This window comes from Halteromyces radiatus, assembly GCF_025201355.1.
Source record: "Halteromyces radiatus strain CBS 162.75 chromosome Unknown BX664scaffold_7, whole genome shotgun sequence".
NCBI classification, from domain to species: domain Eukaryota; kingdom Fungi; phylum Mucoromycota; class Mucoromycetes; order Mucorales; family Cunninghamellaceae; genus Halteromyces; species Halteromyces radiatus.
The window spans coordinates 1,083,529-1,109,145 of NW_026251693.1; the positions used below are offsets into that span (position 1 = coordinate 1,083,529).

The 25,617-nt window shown below is 32.9% G+C and overlaps 11 protein-coding genes across 11 annotated transcripts; 6 read left to right on the forward strand and 5 right to left on the reverse strand.

Moving 5' to 3' along the window:
* The first annotated feature begins 17 nt into the window (after positions 1–17).
* Positions 18–1,794, forward strand: BX664DRAFT_339808 (uncharacterized protein). The gene is made up of 2 exons (XM_051546705.1): positions 18–341; positions 408–1,794. Exons 1-2 carry the CDS (start codon positions 146–148, stop codon positions 1,586–1,588), a joined length of 1,377 nt encoding a protein of 458 aa, XP_051397751.1. The 5' UTR covers positions 18–145; the 3' UTR covers positions 1,589–1,794.
* A 610-nt stretch (positions 1,795–2,404) lies between these two features.
* BX664DRAFT_388193 (uncharacterized protein) lies at positions 2,405–4,158 on the forward strand. Its single transcript, XM_051549450.1, has 3 exons — positions 2,405–2,615; positions 2,674–2,723; positions 2,778–4,158. The coding sequence occupies exons 1-3, from the start codon at positions 2,522–2,524 to the stop codon at positions 4,029–4,031; spliced, it is 1,398 nt and encodes a 465-aa protein (XP_051397752.1). The 5' UTR covers positions 2,405–2,521; the 3' UTR covers positions 4,032–4,158.
* A 237-nt stretch (positions 4,159–4,395) lies between these two features.
* Positions 4,396–6,513, reverse strand: BX664DRAFT_339812 (uncharacterized protein). The gene is made up of 3 exons (XM_051546706.1): positions 6,042–6,513; positions 5,128–5,982; positions 4,396–5,051 (listed from the first exon to the last, which is right to left on the reverse strand). Exons 1-3 carry the CDS (start codon positions 6,400–6,402, stop codon positions 4,813–4,815), a joined length of 1,455 nt encoding a protein of 484 aa, XP_051397753.1. The 5' UTR covers positions 6,403–6,513; the 3' UTR covers positions 4,396–4,812.
* A 988-nt stretch (positions 6,514–7,501) lies between these two features.
* On the reverse strand, positions 7,502–8,788 carry BX664DRAFT_339814 (uncharacterized protein). The gene is made up of 2 exons (XM_051546707.1): positions 7,772–8,788; positions 7,502–7,710 (listed from the first exon to the last, which is right to left on the reverse strand). Exons 1-2 carry the CDS (start codon positions 8,690–8,692, stop codon positions 7,513–7,515), a joined length of 1,119 nt encoding a protein of 372 aa, XP_051397754.1. The 5' UTR covers positions 8,693–8,788; the 3' UTR covers positions 7,502–7,512.
* Positions 8,789–10,516: 1,728 nt separating this feature from the next.
* BX664DRAFT_366691 (uncharacterized protein) lies at positions 10,517–11,448 on the reverse strand (the record flags this gene model as incomplete). Its single annotated transcript, XM_051548533.1, has 2 exons — positions 10,517–10,995; positions 11,073–11,448. The coding sequence occupies 2 exons, from the start codon at positions 11,446–11,448 to the stop codon at positions 10,517–10,519; spliced, it is 855 nt and encodes a 284-aa protein (XP_051397755.1).
* A 305-nt stretch (positions 11,449–11,753) lies between these two features.
* Positions 11,754–12,784, reverse strand: BX664DRAFT_339819 (uncharacterized protein). The gene has a single exon (XM_051546708.1). The coding sequence runs from the start codon at positions 12,724–12,726 to the stop codon at positions 11,797–11,799; it is 930 nt and encodes a 309-aa protein (XP_051397756.1). The 5' UTR covers positions 12,727–12,784; the 3' UTR covers positions 11,754–11,796.
* A 1,199-nt stretch (positions 12,785–13,983) lies between these two features.
* On the forward strand, positions 13,984–14,980 carry BX664DRAFT_301717 (S-adenosyl-L-methionine-dependent methyltransferase; the record flags this gene model as incomplete). Its single annotated transcript, XM_051542395.1, has 5 exons — positions 13,984–14,013; positions 14,076–14,219; positions 14,297–14,483; positions 14,547–14,693; positions 14,778–14,980. Coding segments are annotated over 5 exons (617 nt in total), but the record flags the coding sequence as incomplete, so codon positions are not given.
* A 169-nt stretch (positions 14,981–15,149) lies between these two features.
* Positions 15,150–17,520, reverse strand: BX664DRAFT_339822 (guanine(37)-N1-methyltransferase). The gene is made up of 11 exons (XM_051546709.1): positions 17,351–17,520; positions 17,134–17,225; positions 16,956–17,057; positions 16,813–16,887; positions 16,606–16,670; positions 16,426–16,536; positions 16,238–16,349; positions 16,053–16,177; positions 15,697–15,975; positions 15,453–15,586; positions 15,150–15,387 (listed from the first exon to the last, which is right to left on the reverse strand). Exons 1-11 carry the CDS (start codon positions 17,476–17,478, stop codon positions 15,312–15,314), a joined length of 1,299 nt encoding a protein of 432 aa, XP_051397758.1. The 5' UTR covers positions 17,479–17,520; the 3' UTR covers positions 15,150–15,311.
* A 132-nt stretch (positions 17,521–17,652) lies between these two features.
* BX664DRAFT_388200 (uncharacterized protein) lies at positions 17,653–18,366 on the forward strand. The gene is made up of 2 exons (XM_051549451.1): positions 17,653–17,673; positions 17,951–18,366. The coding sequence occupies exon 2, from the start codon at positions 17,957–17,959 to the stop codon at positions 18,257–18,259; it is 303 nt and encodes a 100-aa protein (XP_051397759.1). The 5' UTR covers positions 17,653–17,673; positions 17,951–17,956; the 3' UTR covers positions 18,260–18,366.
* Positions 18,367–19,330: 964 nt separating this feature from the next.
* On the forward strand, positions 19,331–22,295 carry BX664DRAFT_339824 (autophagy-related protein 13-domain-containing protein). Its single transcript, XM_051546710.1, has 10 exons — positions 19,331–19,653; positions 19,840–19,917; positions 19,970–20,211; positions 20,275–20,483; positions 20,536–20,596; positions 20,684–20,855; positions 20,934–21,144; positions 21,212–21,402; positions 21,490–21,708; positions 21,796–22,295. Exons 1-10 carry the CDS (start codon positions 19,450–19,452, stop codon positions 22,120–22,122), a joined length of 1,914 nt encoding a protein of 637 aa, XP_051397760.1. The 5' UTR covers positions 19,331–19,449; the 3' UTR covers positions 22,123–22,295.
* Positions 22,296–22,549: 254 nt separating this feature from the next.
* On the forward strand, positions 22,550–25,438 carry BX664DRAFT_285019 (armadillo-type protein). Its single transcript, XM_051541657.1, has 8 exons — positions 22,550–22,769; positions 22,841–23,016; positions 23,111–23,317; positions 23,395–23,507; positions 23,580–23,723; positions 23,797–24,767; positions 24,890–25,075; positions 25,224–25,438. Exons 1-8 carry the CDS (start codon positions 22,641–22,643, stop codon positions 25,329–25,331), a joined length of 2,034 nt encoding a protein of 677 aa, XP_051397761.1. The 5' UTR covers positions 22,550–22,640; the 3' UTR covers positions 25,332–25,438.
* The last annotated feature ends 179 nt before the right edge of the window (positions 25,439–25,617 follow it).

Genomic DNA, 25,617 nt, shown 5'->3' on the forward strand with positions numbered 1-25,617 from the left:
TTTTTTTGATTTCTTGATTTTTCTTTCCTTTTTCTCTCACTTTTTTTTGATTTCACTTTCCTTTTTCTTTTTCTTTTTTTTTTCTTTTCTTTATTCATACAGACTATATACATATATACAGAACAATAAGCAACGCACAGTGATCATGGTTCATGGATTTACAAAAACAGTGGATTTGAAAATCAATGTTGTGTCTGATGAAATCTATTTTTTTGGTCAACCTGAAGAATCGGCTGGAAAAGTTTTACAAGGTACCGTACTCTTGACATTGACTGAAACTATTAAGGTGAAACGTCTGACTTTGGACTTTAAAGGGAAAATGAAGGTGCAATGGACTGAAGGTATTAATGAATGAATAAAAAAAGAAAAAAAAAAGTGTTATTAATCAAAATAATAATATATTATAGGACCTCAACATACTCATAAACAAGAAAGAAGTATTATTCAACATGAATGGATTCTCTTACCAAGTCAAAACAATAAACGACCTCATATTGTTCCAGCAGGACAACATTCCTGGGACTTTACTCTGACTTTACCTGGTGACCTTCCTCCAACACTACAAGCTGAAATGGGTAAAGTGTGTTACCAATTGACGGCCAATCTCGAACGTTCAGGTGGATTTTTATTACACAATACCATTCAACGCAAGAAGCCCATTCGTGTGGTCCGTAGTGTACTACCTTCTGAATTTGAACTGGTACAATCCTTGGAAATCCATAATACTTGGTCTGAAAAGATGATTTACGATATCTCCTTACCTTCCAAATTATATGCTCACAATGCCATCATTCCAGTCTCTTTCACCATCCTTCCTATTGCCAACAAATTAAGAGTCCATGCTATTATGGTGACATTGAAAGAATGCTGTACATATGAAGCAAACGATAAACGCAAGACGGATTCTCGTATCATTAAGATTAATAGACAAGAAAATCCATTCAGTCAAGCTGTTGTTAATCATGATGGTATGCCCTCTACTCCTTGGACCCGTGTATTGGATGTACAAGTACCTGCACGATCGCCTATGATCTTTTGTGATGCCAATAGTGATATGATTCGAATTCGCCACAAGCTCAAATTTGTTATTTCAATTGTCAATGCTGATGGTCATTTTTCTGAACTACGTGCTACTTTACCTATTGTGATTATGGATTCATTTGGTCCCACTATCTCTGCCGCTTCAGCTGAAGCTCTTACTTTACCAACTTATGATGAGAGTTGGCGCTCTTTACCATATGATCGTCATTTATGGGATACTTTACGACAACAAAATGGATCTACTCATACTGATCTAATGGATTCTCGTCAACCAGTCACTATCTCTAGCTTTACCCGAACAATGACATTGACTTCTTCTATGGTACCTTGTCATCGACTTGAAAATACAACAATGGATTCTGATTTAGAAGATGAAACAGTAACACCTCATAATGAAGCAAATGATGAAAATTGGTGGCATGGTGTGGATTTATCTCGAGTACCTTCTTATCATTCTATGATGGATATGGATCCTACTGTTCCCACTTGTACACAATTACCTCCTGCTTATGATCCTATTTGGCAACGATGCTTTTCTTCTTCTTAATTTAGTTATTCTTCATTTTTTTTTTCATTGGTTTTTAGTCATACTACTCTATTTGCATTATATACAATCATTATATTAACATACCCCCCCTCAATTCATATATCATGGAATAAAGTTTATCATTCATACAATAAAAAAAATAAAGCCAATCCATAATTGGTATATAGATCGATCCTTTTTTCCCATCTGCTTGTTACAAAAAAAAAAAAAAAGTCCTGAAGATGAATGGGTAAACCTGATTCCTTTTTTTTTTATTATTATTATTATTATTATTATTATCATTCTTTTTAACTGTATCACCATCGCGGAACAAAACGTTTCAATCATGATAATGGCGACACAAAAGACAAGAGTACCGAGGATGTGGGGATGTCTCATTTTGAAACACAATTGAATTTCCGTTCATAGTTCTTTTTATTTTCCCAAACCTACCCCCACTCTTATTTCCCATGTTATTGCCTATAAGAAGAGACATTGAGGGTATGTACTTTAGTACTGATGATTTTGCATGAATCCAAATCCAAGTTACATAATTTATTCTTTATTTCTTTTATTTTATATATATATTTATCTACTATAAAAATAAACAAAATGAGAAAAAAAAAAGAATTTAATTGGAATAGAATAAAAAAAAAAAAAAAAAAAGAGGATGATATAAACTAATTTTTTTTTTTTGTTATTTTGCTAACCTCAGACCAGTTCTGACTTTATTTACGTATAAGGCAGTTTTTTTTTTTGAGGTACCAAACCAACGAATTCTCTTTTCGCGGAGCTTATTGTCTTTAATTTTCGTCCTTCTTATTTCTTTTTTTTTTTATTCTTTTCTTTCCTTCTTTCTTTCCTTATCATATCTTTTTTTTTTCAAGTCCAACTACTCTTATCTGATAGGCTTTCTCTCTCTCTCTCATTTTTTATATATAGTATTTATTACCAATGCAACAAAATCATCATGTCAAACGTAAATGGACAGAATCCTTTTCTACTTGTGATCAAGTGAACAATGACGATGACTTGAAGAAAGTACAAAGTAGGTCTTCATTATTTCTTTTCTATTCATTATACTAATTCTTTTTTTTTTTTTTTAGGTACAAGGTCGTCTACGTATGAAGAAGATATTGACAAGAAAGACATGGAGGTAAAATTATACGATTTTATATATGTCAATAAATTAAAATTTTTATTCTTCTAGGAAGATGATGAAGAATTGAAAATCAAACGCAAGGCGCAAAATAGGGCTGCTCAAAGGGCCTTTCGTGAAAGAAAAGAACGTTATGTAAAGGATTTGGAAATCAAGATCAAACAAGTACAAGATAATCATATCTTTGCCACTAATCAATTATTTCAAGAAAATCATCACCTTCGATCTATTATCTGTCGATTAGAAGCTGAAAATATTGCTTTGAAAGGTGTTACGCCCTTGGCCAATTCTATCAACAATCACGATCTCAACCTTTTTTCATCGTCTTCTCCTCAATTCAATACTCTTGGTTTATTACCTCAACAAAATTTACTTTTACCTCCTGTTATGACTGGATATCAACCTATTCAACCTAATCCTATTACTAACAAGGAAAACAAGAAATCAATCAATCAACCAAAACCATTGGCTGCCAAACCTCCCGTATGTCAACAACAAATCCAACCTATCCACAAATCAATCAAAACCAAAAAGAAGGAACAAAATCGAAAACAAAAAAATCAAAATCAACAAACCTTACAACCGGAACAGCAGGAGTTTACTTTTTCCATCACTACACCCGCAACTTTACGTGCCGACACTTTGGAAAAGAATCCATCTGTAGATACTATTGAATTAGTTCCTCTTTATCATCCTGATCATCATCATCCTGCTCTTTCTCAAGTCAACGACAATCCAACAACAGATTCATCTCTCTCTTGCGACTCACCTACCTTGACATCAGCCACGTCTGTTATTGGAATGGATACAACAATGCCTTCATTATCATTTTTGGATGGATACGATGCATTTGAAAAGCTCTATGTTGATCAAGATGCTTCATTATTTGATGATGATCATGGTTTAGGATTATCTATGATTCAATCTCGACGTAATTCTGAACAAGATCAAACAATGAAGGATGAGAAAATGATCAAAGAACAAAAACCAGGATCAGCTAGTGATCGATTGTTGATGGAATCTCAACATTCAAATCAATCTCAATCTGAACAACAACAACAACAACAACAACAACAACAAGGCCGACGGGCTGGACCGGGTGCAACAACAACTATAGTGATGGAAGACGATGAAAAGACCCCGATATGGCAAAAGATCACCGAACATGCTCAAAACAACAAATTCAGTGTGGATCATCTTGTGGAAGCTGTACGCAGCACAACAACATCGAAAAGGAAAAACAAACTTTTGGTGGATGAATGGGAATTGGAGGCCATGGTACATGATTTGAATTATTATCTTTAATGATGATGACATCTTTCTACTACTACTTTGATTATAGCATACATCTTTTTTTTTTTTTAGATTCATCTTTATTCCATTCTTTGTACATATAATAAAATAAAAAAAATGCCTAGATATTCATAATATCCATACATAACAAGTGAGGAGATGGAATTTTCTTTTTTTTTTTTTTTTTTGTCCAACCAGCGGTGAATCAACCCTCCTGAAGTGAATAGAACAAAACTAGATCAACGTCCGTGCAATACTAAAAGTAACCATAGACCCGCCTCCTTTTTTTTTTTTCTACCAAGCAAAAAAGAATATAAATAGAAATCATTCTAAAAAAAAAAAATGCATGAATTTTTTGATATAAATATAAAGCAATTTCTTTTTTTTTTTTTTTGTAATTATTTTATTCTTTTTTCATGAAACGAGTTCGCTTTCAAACCATTGAACGACCCAAGATTCCACCTTTGGATTTGTCATGTCTTCGTCTTGCTTCATCGTTGTCTCCTCTCCAGCCACCTCGACTCCGTATTGATACTCTTCATCATACTCCTCTTTATTATACCGCTTTATCCACTTGTTATTCCTCCTAATAATAAAATAGGGCGTAGCATATACTTCTTGGCAAAAAAAAAAAGTGATATATGTTTTTATTTACAAAAGATATACAAATGAAGATATATAAACGAAAAAAAAAAAATATATTTTTTTTTCCTTTTGACTATCATATCCAAATATACAATAAAAAAAAAAAAGGGAGGGAATATAAAAAAAAAAAACTATGGATTTTTAAATATCATTCTTGTAACCATTGTAATTCCATCAAACCATGTTCCTTTCCTTCCTTCAAAATAGACCATACAAAATCACGTAGTGTTGTTGTTGTTGTATCATGATCATTGTTTCCTACTTGATGATGGTAATAAGGTGACGGTGGCCGTCTATGTCCTGGATTCACCCATTCTTCTCGATCCGTTGTTTCATCTACATCCATTGATAATGCTTGAATCACACGAGTTCGAATTGAACGATGATCTTATTGTAATAAATAGATAGAAATAAATCACATTAAACCCTCTCCTCTACTTTTCTTTTTTTTTTAAATTATTACCTGATGTTTCTTCATTATTCAAACGTAAGGAGGATCTATTACATCGAATTGTACGTACATTATTATTCATTGATGAAGAGGAAGAAGAGGTTGAAGATGAAGGCGATAGATGATTGTTTTGATCATTGTTCTGTACTGATGATGATGAGGAAGATGAGGAGGAAGATGAAGAAGAAGTCGAGGATGATGGTGAAGATAATGTAGATAATGATTCGTTATTGCGATTTTCTTGATGAATAGATTGTTTTGGTACTTCCAAGACATTAGTAACCAGTCGTCTGACAGTACATTTCGGAGAGCGCCGCGCATCCAAATAAGTGAGTCGAGGACAAGAAGATACCCATATCCAAATAAGACGAGCAGTGATCCAGCCGCAGCCTTTTATTTTCAGTTGTTCCAAGTGAGTACATTGTTGACCGATGGTTTCGATAGCAGTTTCAACTGGAATTTTCACATGAGTCAAATCAGGTTGAATAGCATAATGTTGTAAAGTAGAGATATATTCACCCGTTTCCACCACAACACTGTCTTGAAACACTTGAGTATAAGACAAATCCAGAGAAACAAGATGTTGACAAGTTTGTGCAAGTTGAACAAGTGAAGACGTGGATACTACTAAAGAAGGATAGGTATGAGTCGGTACTTGACAACCATCTTCCGATAACACATCATACGTATCATCTGTTGTATGACTAATGGTGCCAACAATGTTGTCATTCACGGTAATAACGGTGGTTCTCGTAGAGGTACCAATAGAGTTGGTTGTCAAAGGTGAAACAGATGATAAAGTGGTTTCTGATGTTTGAGTTAACCTTGAAGAACCTACTACATTTTGTTCTTTTGTATTCAATAATTCTATATAAATAAAATGAGTCTATTTATCTTTTTCCAAAAAAAAAAAAAAAAAAAATTACCAAATCTACCACAAGATAAGTCAATAGATTGAATCAAAGAACCATAATGAAAAAAACGTTTTTCACGACAAAGAGTCAAAATAAAAGTGGCCCATCGATAAGTATTATGAATCTTGACATGTTTGTATAATAGAGGAGTGGCACAAAGAAACCATTGACGACATACAAGAGAAACTGAATATAAAGTGGCTTGTTGGTCGACAAGATAACTAAGGATTTCCAATAAGAGTTCTGGAGGTAAACACCAAACACTACGATAACTAGCTATTGATGTTGTTGAAGTATTAGATAAACGTCGATCAAGTCGTCGACACCAACGTTGATACTGTGCACGAGGTATAGCTACAATATCGTTTTCCATGAATATATATTAAAAATTGATTATAATTAATAGTAAAAGAAGAAGAAGAAGAAGAAGAAGAGAAAAGAGAAAAAGAGAAAAAAAAAAAAGGAGGAAAAAAAAGAAGAAGAAACTGATAAATTTCCAGTCCGCCAGTTTTCCTTTTTTTTTGAAACCATTGCTTGAGATACCCTTTTTTTTTTTTTGATAAATTCTCTAACCACAGAGTCCTGTCCTAATATCCAAATTAAGTCATCTTCAAAAAGCATGGATTTGATGCAGTCATTTGATTTGTTTCCCTATCTTTTTTTTTTTTTTACTCAGCCAGATGTTCACTAAATATTATATTATTAAAAAGCGAATCACTTTTTTTATGAATCAGTTTTATGTTTCTCTAGTAGTTCAATATCACGGAAAAATAATAATTCTTTCTTAGTTGCGTGATTGAAATAGGGTGGCACAGAAAGTACAAGTTTTTTTTTTCAAAAAAGGAAACGTGTTGTACGAAACTCTTGAACTTGTAAAAGGTTGTCAAATGTATTGGATGTTTTTTCTTTTTTTTTTAATAGGGAGAATTCATTTGATTTTTTTATTTGATGTTAATTATCATATCCTTCAAAGAGATGAATAAGTCATATGCCTGGGTGCTGTCATCATCAATGCAAAACTACAAAATATCATGCAATGTTGAAATAATCATCTTCCTCTTGGTTTGTTGTTGTTTTTTTTTTTAAATATTACAGTTTCTTTCTTTTTTTTTTTTCTCCAACAGTGTGTATTCTTGATTATTATATAGTTCTATTAGTGACGACTTTTGTCTGTATACAAACCAAACAGATCGCTATGCCCTCCTTTGGTTCATTTTTGGTAAATGATTTCAACATCCCATCTCCTTTTTCTTTTTTTTTTTTTTTTTTTTTTTTTTTTTAAAAAAAAAAAAAATGATTGGCTATTTTTAGCTTTCACAGGGTTCTTGTCAAGTGATCATTTAAGGTAAAAGATATAAGGTATATTCATAATATGATCCCAATTTGACCTTTTGAATAAAAAAAAAAAAAAAAGAGATAATAATACATAAATGATGTGATGTTTATTTTCAACTAATAATAATAATAATAATAATAAGGGTAACTACATATCAAAGGCAATTGTTATATCATTGAGAGAGGTCGAAACCTTAAGAGAACCACGACTTTTCTTGTATCGATATCCTTCTCTTGCTGCACTCTTTTTCACGTCGTTATATACTATTTGTTGTTGAGGATCATCCATCACCACTGCGTTTGTTGATGAGGTTGTCAATTTGAAATCTCCAGCAAAATTAGATGGCTAAATAAATAAATAAATAATAAATAAAAACATCATCATTCTTGTTTGTTGTTATTTTTACCATATGAATAGTGACGGGTGCATTGCTAGTAGAGACTTCCACATGGATCTTAGCATCAGGTTTAGCCAAAGGATGTTGCCTAATATAAAGGATGACAGGAGCATTGCTTGTCTTTGCTGTGATAGATTTTCGAATCAAGAGATTATTCATACGAATTTCCGCATTGCTTGTCACCAAGGATAATTCTTTTGTCATCAACTTGCTGTCATTCATGATCAAGCGTGCATTGGATGTTTTGATCTTGCATTCACGTCGTACATCGATATCTCCACCCGTCAGATCGATTTTGGCATTCGTTGTTCGTAAATCCATTTCCTTGCATTGTATTCCTTTTCCTCGCCAAGTGATCATCGCATTGGTGGTATTCAAACTGATGGATTTGGCATCCAGACTTCCTTGGACATCGATCATTGCATTGGTGGTTTTGAGAGAAAACAATTTGCCTACCCATTCGTCCTGATTCCAATTCAGTTTCTTGTTGTTTTCCTTCACTTCCACAGTACTTTTCCGTTTGTCGAAACTAGGTGATTTTTTCCGTCGATGAGACTTTTGATTGCCTTCACTAAGATCTGTGCTTGAACTTGTGCTTGAATATGAGGACGAGCACCGACGTGGCCTTGCTCTACATTCATTAATGCTTGATCTCTCTGATTGTGGTGGATGGGTGAATGAAGACGAAGGGAGTGGTGGTAGTGGTGCTGTGGCAGGTGGTGCTGGAACACTATGAAAAGTAGCAGGTTGCCGAAAGTGCGGAGAAAGCGTCTGTTGTACCTTAATATCCCCTGTCCTCATGTTATTTCGAGAAACAATATCTGCAGAACTTGACTGAAAACTGCCAAGACGTGGTGTTGGTTGTTGTGATGTTGATCCTGAAGGCGAATTTCTGTGATCGATTTCCGAATAAGGAGGAGGTGAATCCATTGATTATTTTATTGGTTATTTAAAAAAAAAGAGAAATATAAAAAATAAAAAAAAAAGCAAGAAAAAAAAAGGGAAAAAGGAACAAAAAAAAAAAAAGAATCAATCTGAATGAGAAAAAAGATTTGCCAAGACAGCAAGATATGCTTGCCGAATTTAAAATAGGAGCTCCGCCATAGAAACCCATGAGAATACATTGCATTCAACGGTAAAATGTAACATAAAAGAACGGAAAACCTGGATTTGCCAAGAACCTGTATACAGCTCTTCATGTTGAATGAATAAATATCGATATGATCCATTTTACATCAATACTTTCACCTTATTTTATTATTGTGTATTTTATCTATTTTTGTTGTTAATGATTCAATGATGATTCGTTTGACATGGATCAAGGTTGGATCATCAATTAAACTAAAATATCATCCTATAAGTGGTAAAAAAAAATAATTTTTTTTTGGTGCTTCATCCTAATGATTCCAATGGATAGTTCATCATCGTTGTCAATAAAAGTATTTCAAAACCACTGTAGATTCTATAAATAGGTATCTTTCAGGGACCAGCTCATCATAGTAGCAATCATGGCAGAGAGAAAAAAAAAAATAAAAATTGATCACTACTTTATCGATGAATAATTCCATGACTAACAATTGATTGAATAATTTATACAGTATGTATGATAGTATGATCAATGATGATAGTAGAAGGATGATAGATTTCTGTTAAAACAACTGGATGTAAAGAATAACTGTATAATGTTCATGACTATAGAAAGATATCGTATAATCTATTGATAGTTGTCGACAAAACGATCCAACCAAAATACAAGTGGCCAAAATGTTCCTTTTTTTTTAAAAAAAAAAATACCTTCCTTTTCCTATCGACATCATAGGCATTTATCACACTGAAACAAATATCGATACCCATCTGTAGTGTTGTGTAAAGAATAGATTGTTTTATTTTGTAAAGCTGATATAAATATAGAATAAGGCAGGCTATAAGTGTTGATACAATAAAAATAATAGGGAGATAAACTAATACGAAAAAAAATGGATATTATAAACTAGAGAAGGAAGTGAATGTATATATAAATGTGGGTTGTGAATTTTTTTTTCTAAAAATCCTCATAATCATCTATTTCATCATCATAAAAGAAATAGTTAGTAATTTTTTTTTTTTTACTTTCAATTCCATTTTCTTAAATTACCTTCGATACCATTGACAGCGTGCAAAACAAAAAGAACGATATTAGAGGTACATTGCATTGAAAAGCCTTGGTATAATCCACGCCAACCCCAACCAGTCAAGAAACCTCTAGGATGTTTCGCCTGTTTGCGTCGACGACCGCCTTCTTCCTTGATGATATGATAAGCAGCATCCACAATTCCAGTATAAGGTACTGGTCGCATAGCCACGACGGTTTCAAAACGTTTCTTGGGAGTTCGTGTTCTGATTTGACATTGTAGGCGTTTTCGAATTGTTTCCAAGGGTAACATGATCAACAATTCCAAAGTATTCAATCCCAATTCGGCCAATCCATATAAAAAGGGTGAATCATTAGCTGAAATCCGTAATACACGGTCAATGATCAAGGGTGTCGTATTCTGTAACAATGGTGTGAGTGTATGATACAATATAGAAGGGAGTAAGTTGTGATTCAAATAAAGTCCACGTAATCCACCTTCTTCTTCCAAGATCGTATATAATGCATGTACTGGTCCTTTATATTTACGATGTAAAGGTGATGCGGATTGCACAATCAATCTAGTCATTATATAAAAAAAAAAAATTGAGTCATGATAATCATTTTTTTTTTGTTGTTAGTTTTTACCTAGTTCGAATCAATTCCAATGGAGAAAGCAAGATACCAACAAGTAAATGACTTGTTACCAAAGTAGCCAAGTTGGGACCAACATGATCCAAATGTACCAATGGGATAGTATCATCATAAAGACCAAAAACATCATTGAGAGAGCCTTCGACAGTAGGTTGTAAAAACAAATGACAGATTTCATAAAGCCAATTGGTATATTGTCCCTTGAAGAGAGATCGCCAACCTTCATGTGGTTGTTTCATCAGTCGACCTATACCTTGCCATACACCCTTGTCGATCGGTTTGATCTGATAAGAAGGTCGAGTAGCATCATCATAAACACTGGTGCGTACCACATAACCACTACCATCCAGAACTTGTTTTTGTCGAAAGATGGGATCATCCACGTCTAAAGAAGCACTAGTTGGTATGTCTTCTGAATGTCTACGTCTTCGTCGTTGATGTTCACCATAAAAATCATCTTCATCGTCTTCTTCCGAAGAAAGATCATAATCCTAAAAAAAAAAAAAAAAAAAAGTCAATAAAATAAATAATAATTAATGTTTCAACTTGCCTTTTCATTGTCTTGTTCATCATTATCTTCATAACCAGAAGTAGGACTATCACTGGGAAGTACTTCAACATCTTCATGAGGTGTATACTGTACTTGCATGAGTGTTTTGGAAACTTCGAATGGATTGCTAACTGCCGTTGTCAAGAACTTCAACACGGAGAAATTGATTAGTTCACGAGCAGCCGCACGAGAATCAATTAGATCATCATAGTCATTGGGTGCATAATATGGATCTTGAGTAGATGTAATAGAGGTATAGTTGAAATTGTTGCCATTGTTGACTCCGGGCGTATAGTAGGGTCGTAAACCATGAGAGCCTCGTCCAGGACTTGTGGGAAATGTAGCATAAGGATGACTTGAATCAGTCGTCATTGATAATATACACAAATGTCACGTAATAGAAAAAGGGAAAAAAAGAATATGTTTATTAAAAAAAAAAAAAAAAAAAAAAAAAGTAAAATGAAAATTGTGTATAAACAACCACCCTCACTATACTTTTGTTTTGTTTTTTCAATCAGCGCCTGGTACTTTTTTTTTTTTTTTGAACCGAAAAAGCTCAACAAAATGTTCACAAGGTAATCCACTTTTATTCAAATACGGTCTATAAACTATATATACTTTATTAAACAAGAAGAATAAAAAAAAAAGGCTCAAATAATGTACTATCAATTATAACTAAATAAATAAATATAAACAAAAAAAAAAAAAAGATACATGATTCTATTTCTGTGGGATACAAGCGGAAGGAATAGGTTGGAGATGGTAAGAAGAAGGTTCAGTCTTGAAACAGGTTGAGGAAATATCGTCAGGGACATCAGCGACGGAGCTTGTAGAGAAATGCTGGGTATGATTGTTGTTTTTCTGATGTAATGATGTTGATGATAAAGGGACCAATACCGGGTTCTTCCGATCATACAAAACTTTGCCCTCATGATATGGAAACAGTAGATCCGATGAAGATGTTGATGAAGAAGAAGAGGATGATGATGTTGGTGTTGATGAATCATAATAGGATGTAATACTTTGTCTTCTTTGGAGTGGTGGTAAGGTTAGCGTAGCCCGAGGTGATACAGAAGATGATGGTGCCATATGATGATGAGAGATGTTCCTGAAGGTATCATGTATTTGAGGAGAGATGCCCGGAATTGCTCCAACACCCGTTCCGGTTGAATCAGGAATAATTTCTGGTTCCTTGAAAAGCGTTGTAGATGATGATGATGATGATGTAGAAGATGAAGGTGATGATAAAATCAATGGTGGTAACGAAGGATAATGACGGTTGATTAATAGTCGAAGTGTCTTTTCGATTTCCGATAATCGTTGTTCAATGGTGAAGATAGTAATACTTGGTTTCTTGATAGATGGTGACCTCGATTTTCCGTTATTATTGTTGTTATTATTTTTTGTGAAGATTGTATTATTATTTTCATCAGGTGCTTTTATTGAAGTTGTAACGAGTCCTATGGTTGTTTCTGTTTTCTTGTTATTTGTTTGTATGAGTTTAGCTGTTGTATATTGACAAGAAGAATGAGACTTGAGACAAGGAGCACAAATGGGTTCACCATCACATTTTGTTTTTTTTCGACGACATTCTGTACATGCTCTAACTACTTTCAATCGTTTTCTTCTTGGAGTATCAGTTTGATTCATGAAAGGGTAAAGAATGGGTATATTGAAAAAGAATAAAAGGAATATAAGAAGAAAAAAAAAAAAAAAGAAGAAAGAAGAAAAGAAAAAAAACAAGGAGTGGGACCGCGGAAAGGGAATTTCTTGAAATCCAAAAAAGATCGAGCTTTTTGGTTGGTTTTAAAATGAATACAAATAATATATTTATTTTCAATCACTGATAACTATATATTTGAAAAGAATGATCAAAAAATAATAATATGTTTTTCTTTGGCATAAACACAGAACAATGACATCTTTTGAAAAATATCGGAACCTTTTTTTTTATTATTAACAAAAATGTAAAAACATTTATTTTGAAAAATGGAACATATCTTGTCCATTTTAGTTCAAATTATTGATCTATGATTTTCATTGATTATCTCAATCATCTTTTTTTTTTATCTTATAATAGATTCTTGCATTAACCGAAAGCCAAGAAATTTTTTTCTGCCGTTAATGAATATTCAAAGTTCAAATCTTCCAAACCATGAGTTAATTTACTTTGAAGAGATGTTGACTTTCTTTTCCTTTTTTTTTTCTTTCACAAAGTTCTCTTAAGAAGATTCACTTTACAATGAATAAACTTGAATCTATGATGATTGGTGGTGATTGATGACGACTGATGACGACTGATGATGATTCCAAAATAATGCCAAAGTCTCTCATATGCTGACTTCAAACTCATCTGGTAGATTCATTTTCCTAAATTCGTTGGTAGAAAAACAAAAGAGTTTTTTTTTTTCTTTTTTTTCTTATATTTGCCATATTTAGCAGGTACGGAATTGAAATGAGCCTGCTACCACTGAATTTCTTTTTTTTTTTTTTAATGCCATTAATGAGACAAATTACTTTTTTTAATCCAAAAGTGTCGTTCTTCCCAAGAATCTACTGTAATCCATTCATATGTAAAAAAAAAAATGATTCAACAACTAATCTTCCGGAACTCTAATCATTTATGAGAAGTTTTTGCTACAAATCAAAAGGTTGTCAAGGACGGAAAAATCAATCCATCTGTCGTACAACAATTGAACACATCTTTTAACAAAAAGAAAGGATTTTCTTTCTAGATAAATTACTTTGTGGCTATTGAAAATTTTTGGAATCGCCTCTCCTTATGTCTATAAATGGAAAAGAAGCGGGTAAATTTTTTCCGACTTCCCCGGATTACTTGTCAACTCTCGTCTGATATTTAAACAGCCTCCTTTTTTTTTTTTTTTTTTTTCTCTCCTTTGAATTCAACAATGACAGATATCAAAAAAGATCCTACTGGTAAACAAAAAAAAAAAAAAAGGAACTTCCATTGTATCAACCATTTTGATGTATTTTATTAGACTGGGAAGAAAGATGGCAACTTGGAAACACTCAATGGGACGCAGGTAAATCTAGTCCAGCATTGGTCACCATGATGCAAGATGAAGAAGCAAAACAATTTATCCCATCAAATGCCATTGGTATTGTTCCTGGTTGTGGTTCAGGTAAAAAAAAATATTGGCTTTCTTATATTTTTTTTTTTCAACTCATTCCGTTATTTGTTTTTCTTTTATTATTAAAGGTTATGATGTGAAATATCTAGCTACACCTACTCGACATATGGTTGGACTGGATATGAGCAAAACTGCTGTAGAACATTGCCAAAAACTTCATCCAGATGCTACTGCTTTGAATTATGAATTTATTCAAGATGATTTCTTCAAGTTTTCTGTACCAGAACAAGGATTCGATTTGGCTTATGATTATACGTACGTGCTTTCTCATCGTTTGAATATCCTTGATTGACATGATCATCTTTTTTTGTATGATAGATTCTTTTGTGCTTTACCTCCTATTATGCGTGAAGATTGGGCTACACGATATGGTGAAATCATTAAACAAGGTGGCATCTTAATCTGCTTGATGTTTCCTATTGAAGAAAAGGAAGGTGGTCCTCCCTATGGTGTCAGTGAACAAGCGTAAGGAAAAAAAAAAGATGTTATATGTAGTAATCCTTACTTAGCTTTTTCTTTTTTTTAAAAAAAAAAAACATCATACCTTAGATATAAGGATGTTTTATCATCCAATTTTGACTTGGTATATCTGAAGGATGCTATTGGTCATGAATCTAGGATTGGTAGAGAAAAGATCAGTATTTGGAAAAGAAAGTAATTAGAAAGTAGATTAGTTATGAACATACTTTTTTGTACTTTTAAAACGTGCAATGAATGAATAAATTATATACTTTTTGTATTATTGTCTCAAACTATGTTGTACGTTAATAATGACGGGTGAAAATGGTTGATGACAAGTTTTATGATGTCGTGTTGATGAGGTTTGTCGAGTAAATCATCTTATGACAAAGAAAGCGTCTTGTAGCAATATAGATATGCGTATCCAATCATTTCTACTTTTGTATGTCATGTAAAAGGTATACAGGATGAATTTTTCATTTTTATTACTATAGTAGCATTTCACATATCATGTTATCTTTTGAGTATTACAGATAGTATGGAAGAGGATGAGGTAATAATGTACTTTTTTTCTTTTTATTAATGTATCTATACAAGGGAGATGTGCGGATATATCATTCTAAACTAATTGGTTGACTTTTTCTTGGATGGTTCTGGCGATACAAATGCGTCGACTTGATCTTGTTTTCGTTTTCCATTACTATATAAAAAAAAAAAAACGGTAAGTAAACAAGTAACTATTTCAAGCCCTTTTTGTTTCTATACCTTTTTGTAAATATCATTTCTGCTGTTAATGGGAAGGAGATACAATACATATCCTTCTTTGGCGCAACATTTCGAACCCAATGTAAATTGCTTTTTGAAGCATCATAAGGTGATACAATGACTTGTTCCACTCTCTAGATCGAAAAAAAAAGAATATATATACATGTTAGGATAAATCGTTGGTTCATCATACAATCACGAAAACACACACTCATATATATATATATATTCTCATTGAAGTTACCTTTGCAATATCTTGAGCAGGATCATCACTTCTTGTAAAACAATGACAATGGACAGTTGGAAGTTTGGGAGAAGGATCCAGAGAATCGTATAGTGCCTTTTGATCTTGATATAATCCACGGAAAGCATCCAAAAAGTCGATAGCAGTTTCCGGCAAATTCATCACAAAATGATCAAATGTTTTCCATTTACCTTCGTTTACTTTTGCTAAATCCTTCACTGCTTGTCGTATAAAATCACGGCCGTCCATATTGTATGTTTTCAGTCGACTTTCAGGGATCTAAATACCAAATGATACATAAAAGACAAAGGTGAGTAAGATCTCATCATCGATATTTTTTTTTGTTTTCTTTTTACCTTGTTGTGCGTCTTATTTTCTTTTAACCAACGGAAAGATTCAGGATTAAGATCATTTGCATATACAGTCACACCATTTTTAGCAGCAGGAACAGCAAATGGGCCTACACCAGCAAATACATCACCTATGGTTCAAGAATATTAGTACACACACACACTCATATCATATAGTTCGGTCCACTTACACACAAGTTCATCCTTTTTGAATGATTTGACCAAGCGATCATGTTCCGTGTGTAACCTTGAGTTCCAATAAACTTTGGAAAAGTCGAACTTGAAACGGCATCCACTTTCTTTCTATAAAAAGAGGAAGGTAGTCAGTACATGATGAAAGAGTATAAACCAATTTTTCTCCTTCTTTTCAAGTATTTACCACTTCAGCAATCATGTTAGAGTCACCAGCCAAGACTTCCATCTTGAAGAATCGGAACGTGGTATCGATACTGTTGATTTTATTGACTACACTGGTAATGTTTTTATTTTTCTATATGTAAAAAAGAAAAAAAAATCAATATAAAAGGATGATTTATACTTTTTCTTTTCTCAAACTTACATCCAAAAAGACTTGACCAATAAGATGCTTCCAAGGATACAATTCTTCACGAAGATTCATGTGAGCTAGAGAAAGAAATAATAGTAGTAATAAAAACGAATAGAGTTGATCAGATACAATCATCTTATTCTGATTTTTTTTTGTTGTACGTGCTATCAGATACAATCATCTTATTCTGATTTTTTTTTTGTACGTGCTATCTCTTACCAATATGACCAACTTGAGTATAAGCTGAAGGAATTTCTTTCACTGTATCAGGTATCACGGAATGTAAGATTTGTTCTATGGGATAAGGAATAATTAAATGTGAGCAGCTAGATTTTTTTTTTGTTTGCATGAAATTCAATTACCTGTTGTCCAATAAGAATAATCCAAATCAATATTATGAGTGACAACTTTGAGTTCCTCGTTATCGATGAATTTCTTGCTTTCTGAAGGGAGTTCATTTACATCTAGATCAGATTAAATGAAACAAAGAAATGAGTTTACCCATGTTATTAATATTGTATAATTTCGAACTTCAATTACCTTTCAAGTCGTCACGTAAAAGTAAAAGTCGTGTTTCATTGAATTCAGGGTCGCGTACAACACTAGGTAATCTAGGCAATCCAAGGATATCACTATAGGAATAGAAGAAGAAGAAAATAATAATAATAATAATAAAGAAAGGTATTAGTAAGTTGGGAAAGCATAGGAGTTATTTTACCTTCTTTTTTTTTCCTTTTTTTATGAATGAATCATTTACTTTGATAAAGTTTTTTGTACCAGTTTGATTTTCTTCAAGGGAACACGAAGGGCCAAAGTCTTGATAGAAGTTTTAAATGCTTCTCTATTCAAAACGGTCATACCATGATGAGCAGGTGGGGCAAGCATGGCGCAATAGTAGAAAAGAAGAAAGGGAAAAAGGTAAAACGGATGGAATTCGAATTTTTTGCCCTTCCGCATCGAAATTTTTTTAATTTTGCTAAGCATCTATAGTCACAAAGTCTATTTAAGCACCGTTAACGAAGAAAAAAAGCTTTTTCTACTTTTTCTTTACTTTGATTTCTATAGCAACAGGAATAAAAGGTAAACATCCTTTCGATTGAAGGAAAAAGACATGAAAAAGATATATAGACTTGTTGAAGATATGATGATTTTTAAAACACACTGAAAATCCTTAATTGCTACCGTTTAGCCATGGTGGTTACAGTTGCAGAAAAATTATACTCTGATGATTTGACAATGTTTATTATCTTTTTTTTTGATACTTTTTCTTTCAATCAAATGAACCGATGGAATAATATATATCTGACTCTATTCTTTTTTTTTTTTTTTTTGATCAATCATCAATAAAAAAAAATAGGCCGTTATGAAGAACCTCACTCTCTTTGTCAGTTTTTTGTTACTTATTGTCAGCGTATATGCTCAATATGATATCCACTGCTTAAAAGGAAAACAAGGTCCTGATAATGAACTAACCATTAGAGCATGCCAAACTCAAAGTGCAACCCCACACCAAGTTTGTTACACGTCCAATGGTGATGCCTGGTGTATGAGTTTGAAGAAATATGCTGTGGATGATATTAGACGGATTTATTGCAAGAACTTTAGAGTAAACTCTCACGCTGCACAATCACTTGTGGTACATGGTTGCAAAAAAGTATTGAATTAAAGTGCTACATCTATAGAATTTATTTTTATATCCAACAACAAACAAGAAATCAATCATCTTATTATATCTTAAAATAAACTCTGTTTTTTATATCCATCAAAAGAAAACTTTTTTTTTTTTTTTTTTTTTACGAGTAAATGACTCCGTGCAGGATTTTTTGTGATACCATCTCCAGTTGTGTGGCTTACCCTTCCCTGAGTTTTTTGGTCTGAGCTTTCTTTTTTTTTTTCTTTTTTTGGCATACAGGATCAAATGCGCCACCTTGTAATAAAGCTTTAAACTAACTATCGTGTGACATGATTGATGTATTGATATATTGATGAATGGATGGACATTTTTTATTTTCGATTTTTCAAGACATTTCAATCAATACTTTTTTTCCAAAATATCTTTTTAAAATTAAAAAAAATAAAAGTTAATATTATCATCCTTCATTCAATAATAATCATCATCCAACATAATTGACACCATTGGATTCCTCTCCGAAAATTAATTTAATACCATCTAATATTATTTTATCGCTTACATTACCACCTATCGTATAATGTTCACTAAAAGGATTTCATCGATTTTTCCAAAAATTGCCTGATGATCCCTCGACAATATTTTTTTACAGCCAAAATTTAGCTGAGGAGTTTGAAAATTTTGGCTGTAAAATCCAAAAATCCATCCCATTTTTTTTTTTCATAACTCTCTTTCCCATTGACTGCACTGCTGAAAAGTAACTACCTATTGTCAACTGATTGAGATTAAGGTATAATATGTATTACGATGGAATGATATGGGATGACGGATTGATGAAGGATAGTAGTAGATGATGATGATGATGATGATGATGATGACAATGGTTATCTTTCTTGTACTTAAATTATTTCATTTCAGATGACCTAATGCGTATCTTTTTTTTTTATTATTTCTCTTTCCTTGGATTGTTCCAAGGCTATCTAATACTTAATCACTGAATTCATGGCGTCTGTAGGAGTTCCAAATTACCATGAGGTATAAAAGTGAAGGTGTGATTTACGCCAACTAATTTCCCCCTTCTTTTTTATTTTTTATTTTTAATTTTTATTTTTTTTTTTCCTTTCTTCTTTTTCTATTTTCCTTTCTTTTAGAACTTGTTTTGCGATTAGATACTAGGATTCAACTACTACTAGTCACATTACATTTACAGCAGCTTATTTTACTTCATGATACCAATGACTCGACCTGTATCTTCCTCTTTATACCCATCTCGTCGACAATATAGGAATATCTCTTCATTGCAAAATGTCCAAGCAGAAAAAAATGAAACTTCTTCGGTAGCTATTCAAGAAGCTATATCCTGTACCCCTTTTTATAACAAGAAAAATACATGTTCTTCTTTCACCACCAAGCTGAATAGTATGTTACAGGTAAAAAGACAAAAAAAAAAAAGATAGTGAATAGATAACTGTCATGCTGCGGAGTCAAAAACAGAATAAGATAATGAAGAGAAACACGATGACTTTGGTTGTTGGCTTTCAACAAGAGGTCCGTGTGTAACAATGCGAAAAAGGGAGTGATGTAAACTATTTACTCATTTTATTCTTTATTTATAGAACTTTTATACAAAAACAGCGTTGATCATCATACAAGCAAGGCTAGTTACTTCAAGAACAGATAGACTCAACAAATGGGTAATATTCAAGATCATTGTGTAAACTCTTGTCGTTTAATTATTTTATATAGTTTTCATTGACAATGACAGATATATTATCTCTTCGAAATGAATTACGTTTTTGGCAATCAAGAGCTGTCTATCCATGTGAAAAGTGTCCTCCTGCTATGATCATTCATATTTATTTGGACACAACTCATCTTAGTTTGGAACAAATACAAAATATTATGAAGGATTATATGCATCATCACCGGTTCAATCGAGCATATGATAAAAAAAAGATTATTTTGGAATCTTGGACTCTAACTTGCAAGTAAGAAATATATGTATATATAAATGATTCTTATAGTCTTATTACTGATTTCGTATTATGTAGGCAGGCTGCATCATCTGATGATTCAACGACATTTGATTTACCTAGTTTATATAAACAATTCATTACCTACTTTCGTGCTCTGCATTCGCTTACTCGTCTTCTTCCTGGATGTTTACTCTTCCGACAATTACAAAAAGAAGGAACATTTGGTTTATGTTATAGATTAGGGACCGACATGAATTCATTTCTTCATGATGAATTGAACCCAGGTAATACTATCATTGAAATTAATTCATACTTGATTAACATGTTATATTGTAGACAGTGGATCTCTTCTGCGATCAGCAGTGTATGAATTCTCAGATATCGATACTCCAATAGGGTAAGTCGTAACGTAGTTCGATTATTATCATATTAGTTCTAAAAATTTTTATATGACACCTGTACCTTTTTTTTTTTTATCTGGTAGTACATTACAATTAAAAGTTCACTATCGAATCACAGATCGGATGAATGGTGATTACAGTATACTTGCAACCGAAAGGAAAGAAAATGTACGATCTTGTCGACAACGACAACCTATACTACCTAGATCACAGTCAAGTCCATTATTACAACATCAACGTAAGATACCTATTTTGGTAAGGAACCAAAAACAGAATGAAAGAATGTCATCTCATTTTGCTCTTTTTTTTTTTTTTTGCTATTCTTCACACTAGCATGACAATGATACCTGGGCGGTAACAAAAGATGAACAAGAATGGAATACAGTTTCGACATATGGACAGGATTCATCGACATGTTATCGACTTTCAAGAAAATCATCATCATCGTCATCATCATCATCAACATCGTCAAGGAAAGCATCAACGCTTTGCATCTCACCCTTCAAGTCTCCTTCACTTTCTTCAGCATCCACTTTAACTACATGTAAGTTATTCCATCCTTTTTTTCAAATGCATTGTATAATATGAACTCATTTTTTGTCTTGTGATAGCTACCATGTCCAACCATATTCCGATAGTTGAAAAATCAAAGTCATCTTCTATTACTGAAAGCAGCAAGACACCATCTGGCAGCTTTTTATCAAGTTTTCAAAAATGCAAGACAACCAAAAGCTACATGTCAAGACAAAACACAATAGATAGGCGAACACACAAAACTTCTTTGGAGAAAATGAATCAAATGGTAAACTCAGTATAATTCGGCTGGAATAGTTATTTCTCATTTCTCTATTTTTTTTTTTTTTTTTTTTTTTTTTTTTTTTTTTGGTAGCTGGACATGGATGATGAATTTGAAAAGTTTGTACGACTTATCAACACAAAGCACGAACTCAAGTTATGCCAGGGAAACAAGTCAATGGAGAATATACGATCCGATATGAAATGTTGCAATAACGATAGTGCAGTATGTGCTCATTATCAAGATCTTTCAACGCGCAATGATATGAGTGATTCTTTGACAATTGGAAATGATACATGTCAACGGTTCGAGGTAAGGATAAAAGGAATGATATTTGTTTCGACTGATTTTCTTCTTTTTCTATATATGCATTTATATATATATATATATATATGTTAGACTACCCTTGGACGTTTCCTTGCTCTTCGATGCGGACATAGTGACCTTGAAGAATCCATGACTAGCAATATCGCAACCACAACTAGTTTCTCCTCACCATCACATTCCATGTTTTCGACTACCACCACCACTACAACACCATCACTAGACCATACATCAGTATCTTCAACATTGGCTTTACCATCCGCCTCCAGCTTCAATACTATCACAACCAAAAATATCGATCATTTTATAGTAGATGATTCCCAACAGCAGAAACTACAACAGTCTTACCCTTCTCAACAAATGGATACTTTGGAAGAAGAACAAGAATTGGATGATGTTTGAAATAGGATAGATAGTTTAGTCTGTTTGATGCTTTATTACCAATATAAGATATGTCCAAAGTTTAAATTTGTAACAAGAAGGATGATTTGTTCATGTAGTACATGGGAGTCAATTAGGGATTCAACACGTGGTTTATTTGGAAAATAAAACTATGCTTTTTTTTTAATTTTGACAAAGATAGATTACCTTTCAGTCTTATATGATCATGATTGTTGTCAATTGTCCAATTCATTCTCTTTATCATTTTTTGAAATGCACAACATCACATGGCTGGGTTTCATCTATTGTTCTTTGGATAAGGGAAAATGGGTGGATTCAGGCACCACCTTTTTTTCCCATTGAATTGGGCATTTTCCACTATTTCAATATCCGACCCAAGCCACGGCTAATGCAATTTTCATTTTTTTTTTCTTGTCCTTTTTTTTTTCTCTTTTACTTTTTTTTTCTTCTTTCTACTGTTATTAAATCTACACCAGTTTGCTATACCTATCATCTGATTAATATACACAATAAAAAAAATGGGAAAACAACCAACAAGACGTCGAGGAAATAAACAAACCGTGAATCCACTCAAACGAGTGTCTGCTGGTATTCAACAAGCCATGGGTGAAGTGGAAGAAGATAAAGTATTACCTTTGATCGCCAAGGTAAGAAAATGATTTTGTTGAGAAAAAAAAAAAAGAGAACTTATCAATATTTATAATAAAAAAAAAATTAGTTAAATGCTCCTAATGCTGCTGATAGAGCTTGGTCTGCTTCCTGTATCTCCAACTTGGTCATGGCCAATGAATCTACTCGAAAACTCTTACTTACAAATCGTATTGTGGTATCATTGATCGAACGTCTTACTGATGACAATCAAGAAGTTATAGAAGAAGTACTTGGTACTCTTAGGTAAGTTGTATATATATATTAAAAAAAAGGATGGATGCAAAGATGTGTGATATCAAACTTAACACTCAACTCATTTTTTCGTATTTTTATGCAGAAATTTGGCATCAGTGGAACCTACTATAGTGAAAGAATATTATAATCGTGATATATTGACTCCTTTGGCTGCATTACTCCCTCGAATTTCACATACTCTTGATCTTGTTTTGAAGAATGCTCCTTTGGAAGATGACACTGATAAGGAACGACGCCAAACTATTTGGGATTTCGCAGAAAACTTTATTTATATCATTTGGACCATTAGGTAAAGAAATATAACAAAAAAAAAAAACAAGAGAAGACTGAATATACTTATTTTTTTTTTTATATTGATACCTATAGTGAAACATCCGACCATTATCTCAAGGCCATCAATCGATTGAATTTGATCAACTTTTTCATCTCCTTTTTATCTGCTGCCGATCAATGTCCTACTCGTGTAGTGGTTGCTGCTGGTAATGCTTATACTTCTTTTATATATATATATATATTAAAACAGTATGGCTCATTTTTCTTATTTGATATAGGCCAATGTTTGACAACTCTGACCGAAGACAACAAAGATATTTATATCGAATTCCAAAATCATCCTGAATATATTAATATGCTTTTTGATATCCTCAATAATAGTAATTCTCCTGATAAGGTTCTCGTTAGCGTGTTGGCATGTGGTAAAGTCTAAATACATATATATATATACCATATCATGGTACTAATGGATTGATTATTTTTTTTTTGATATAGCTATTTTGATGAATGTCAAGGAAGTGGTACAATTGTCAGGTTCTTGGGATGATGATCGTGACGCATTAGGAGAATTGAACAAAAAGATCATTCCTATTTTGGTGGCATCACTTGACTACGACATTCAAGCGGCAGCGGAAAAATCAGTGGCAGCAGTACAAAGCGGCAATGTGACGAAACATGAAGAAACTGGAGAAATCACACCAAAACCAAAACAACCATTAGTAGAAGAAGAACGATACATTCAAAGTGTGGAGGATCGATTGTCAACATTACAACTCTCTTTGGAACTTTTGGCGGACATTTGTTTACAAGGTGAAGATTCAGAAGAAGATGGATGGGCCGATGAAGACGATGAAGACATGGGAGATGAAAATTTGGCGGATAATATCAATGAAGATAATATTGATGATTATTTACAAGATGCAGCAGCCTTGAACGACAACACAAATGGCAATACGGAGTTATTAAACAGTAATCCCGTGATGCACGCATTCACCTATCAAATCTTTCCTCAACTTATTCGTCTTGCCACACCTACACCAACTTTATCTTTCCCTGCTGATCCTACATTCTGCCCTACAGTGACCCTTGGATTAAGTTTGACTCATCAACGCTCTTTGGAATGTATCAATAACTTTTTATTGGCAATGAATGATGTGCCCTCTAAAATTTGGTTCAAGGAACATGTATCGGATGCACAACAAGCTTGGCAATGGCTTTTCCAAACTGCTCATCAAATTGGTTCTTGTACTGCTTCGGAATCACGGGATAGTATTCTTGAAGTGATGGTGGGTTGCTTATGGTCTTTAGGACGTGGACTTGGTCAAAATATTCCTTTAGGATCTACTGATGTTGCTACTCTTTGTGGAGCATATCAAAGTGCAAATCGAGATTCATCTATGCGTGTCAAGGTAATAGGATGTTTGGGTCCTATTGCTGCCAAACAAGGTGACATTGAAACTAATAAGGTAAGCGATAAGGAAATCTGTCATTTACTAGTTTAGTCATAGAAAACAGGGTGTATAAAAAAAAAAAGGGAAAAAAAAAGTTTATTAGCTAATATGACCCGTTTTTTTTTTGTTATATATAGATGATTGGACAGTTTATTATGGATATTTTATGTGATTCCAATGGTAACCCTGAAGTTAAGATAGAAGCCTTGAACTTTTTGTACGACGTTTATAGTGATTGTGAATTTGATTATGATGAACCTGTATTTGTACATGGTGGTTACTTGAATCAATTAAAACAATTGGTACCTTCTATTCGTTCTATGGTAAGTTGGAAAATATTTGATTCATATATGATATATTGGAATGAAAACATACAAAAAAAAAAAGGGAAATCGAATATTTGTGATACTTGTTATCTTACTTTTTTTGTGTTTGTACAACCTTATACTTGTTCTTCTTTTTATCTTTTAGGTAAAATCAATAGACCGACGAAAACAATTTGATTTACGATCCAGAGCTGATGAAGCATTAACGAATTTGGTTGCATTTATCAAATACAAGACTACAGAACGACGATGAATCAATACATCATTATATTTATAAGTTTTATTTTAGTATTGATAGTAGTAATAGTAGTAGTGATTTATAGACATTCATCAATAAAGGAAAATATTATATAACAAAACCAATATCTATCATGTTTTTCAACAGGTGATCCACTCCATTAACGGATTATATGTACTACCTTCACTTTGGATTACAAAATTTCCCATGAAGCCAAGTTGTCTCAAGTAAGCAACCAGTAAAAAACACCGTTTTCCCTTTCCTTTTCCTGGTTTTAAACTTTTTTTTGGTGGGAATATGA

Coding starts and splice junctions, on each gene's coding strand:
- BX664DRAFT_339812 (XM_051546706.1), bottom strand. CDS start 6,402: ATGGAAAACGATATTGTAGCTATACCTCGTGCACAGTATCAACGTTGG. Junction 5,983..6,041: donor CTTATCTTGTGGTAGATTTG/GTAATTTTTTTT, acceptor TTATTTATATAG/AATTATTGAATACAAAAGAA. Junction 5,052..5,127: donor GAATAATGAAGAAACATCAG/GTAATAATTTAA, acceptor TATTACAATAAG/ATCATCGTTCAATTCGAACT.
- BX664DRAFT_388200 (XM_051549451.1), top strand. CDS start 17,957: ATGAAGAACCTCACTCTCTTTGTCAGTTTTTTGTTACTTATTGTCAGC.
- BX664DRAFT_339824 (XM_051546710.1), top strand. CDS start 19,450: ATGATACCAATGACTCGACCTGTATCTTCCTCTTTATACCCATCTCGT. Junction 20,856..20,933: donor AACGTAAGATACCTATTTTG/GTAAGGAACCAA, acceptor TCTTCACACTAG/CATGACAATGATACCTGGGC. Junction 21,403..21,489: donor TGGAGAAAATGAATCAAATG/GTAAACTCAGTA, acceptor TTTTTTTGGTAG/CTGGACATGGATGATGAATT.
- BX664DRAFT_339819 (XM_051546708.1), bottom strand. CDS start 12,726: ATGAATCAAACTGATACTCCAAGAAGAAAACGATTGAAAGTAGTTAGA.
- BX664DRAFT_285019 (XM_051541657.1), top strand. CDS start 22,641: ATGGGAAAACAACCAACAAGACGTCGAGGAAATAAACAAACCGTGAAT. Junction 23,724..23,796: donor CGTTAGCGTGTTGGCATGTG/GTAAAGTCTAAA, acceptor TTTTTGATATAG/CTATTTTGATGAATGTCAAG. Junction 25,076..25,223: donor TACCTTCTATTCGTTCTATG/GTAAGTTGGAAA, acceptor TTTATCTTTTAG/GTAAAATCAATAGACCGACG.
- BX664DRAFT_339808 (XM_051546705.1), top strand. CDS start 146: ATGGTTCATGGATTTACAAAAACAGTGGATTTGAAAATCAATGTTGTG. Junction 342..407: donor GAAGGTGCAATGGACTGAAG/GTATTAATGAAT, acceptor AATATATTATAG/GACCTCAACATACTCATAAA.
- BX664DRAFT_339814 (XM_051546707.1), bottom strand. CDS start 8,692: ATGGATTCACCTCCTCCTTATTCGGAAATCGATCACAGAAATTCGCCT. Junction 7,711..7,771: donor CACCCGTCACTATTCATATG/GTAAAAATAACA, acceptor TTATTTATTTAG/CCATCTAATTTTGCTGGAGA.
- BX664DRAFT_339822 (XM_051546709.1), bottom strand. CDS start 17,478: ATGCTTGCCCCACCTGCTCATCATGGTATGACCGTTTTGAATAGAGAA. Junction 16,350..16,425: donor CTAACATGATTGCTGAAGTG/GTAAATACTTGA, acceptor CTCTTTTTATAG/AAAGAAAGTGGATGCCGTTT. Junction 15,388..15,452: donor GAAATGATATTTACAAAAAG/GTATAGAAACAA, acceptor TTTTTTATATAG/TAATGGAAAACGAAAACAAG.
- BX664DRAFT_388193 (XM_051549450.1), top strand. CDS start 2,522: ATGCAACAAAATCATCATGTCAAACGTAAATGGACAGAATCCTTTTCT. Junction 2,616..2,673: donor TGACTTGAAGAAAGTACAAA/GTAGGTCTTCAT, acceptor TTTTTTTTTTAG/GTACAAGGTCGTCTACGTAT. Junction 2,724..2,777: donor TTGACAAGAAAGACATGGAG/GTAAAATTATAC, acceptor TTATTCTTCTAG/GAAGATGATGAAGAATTGAA.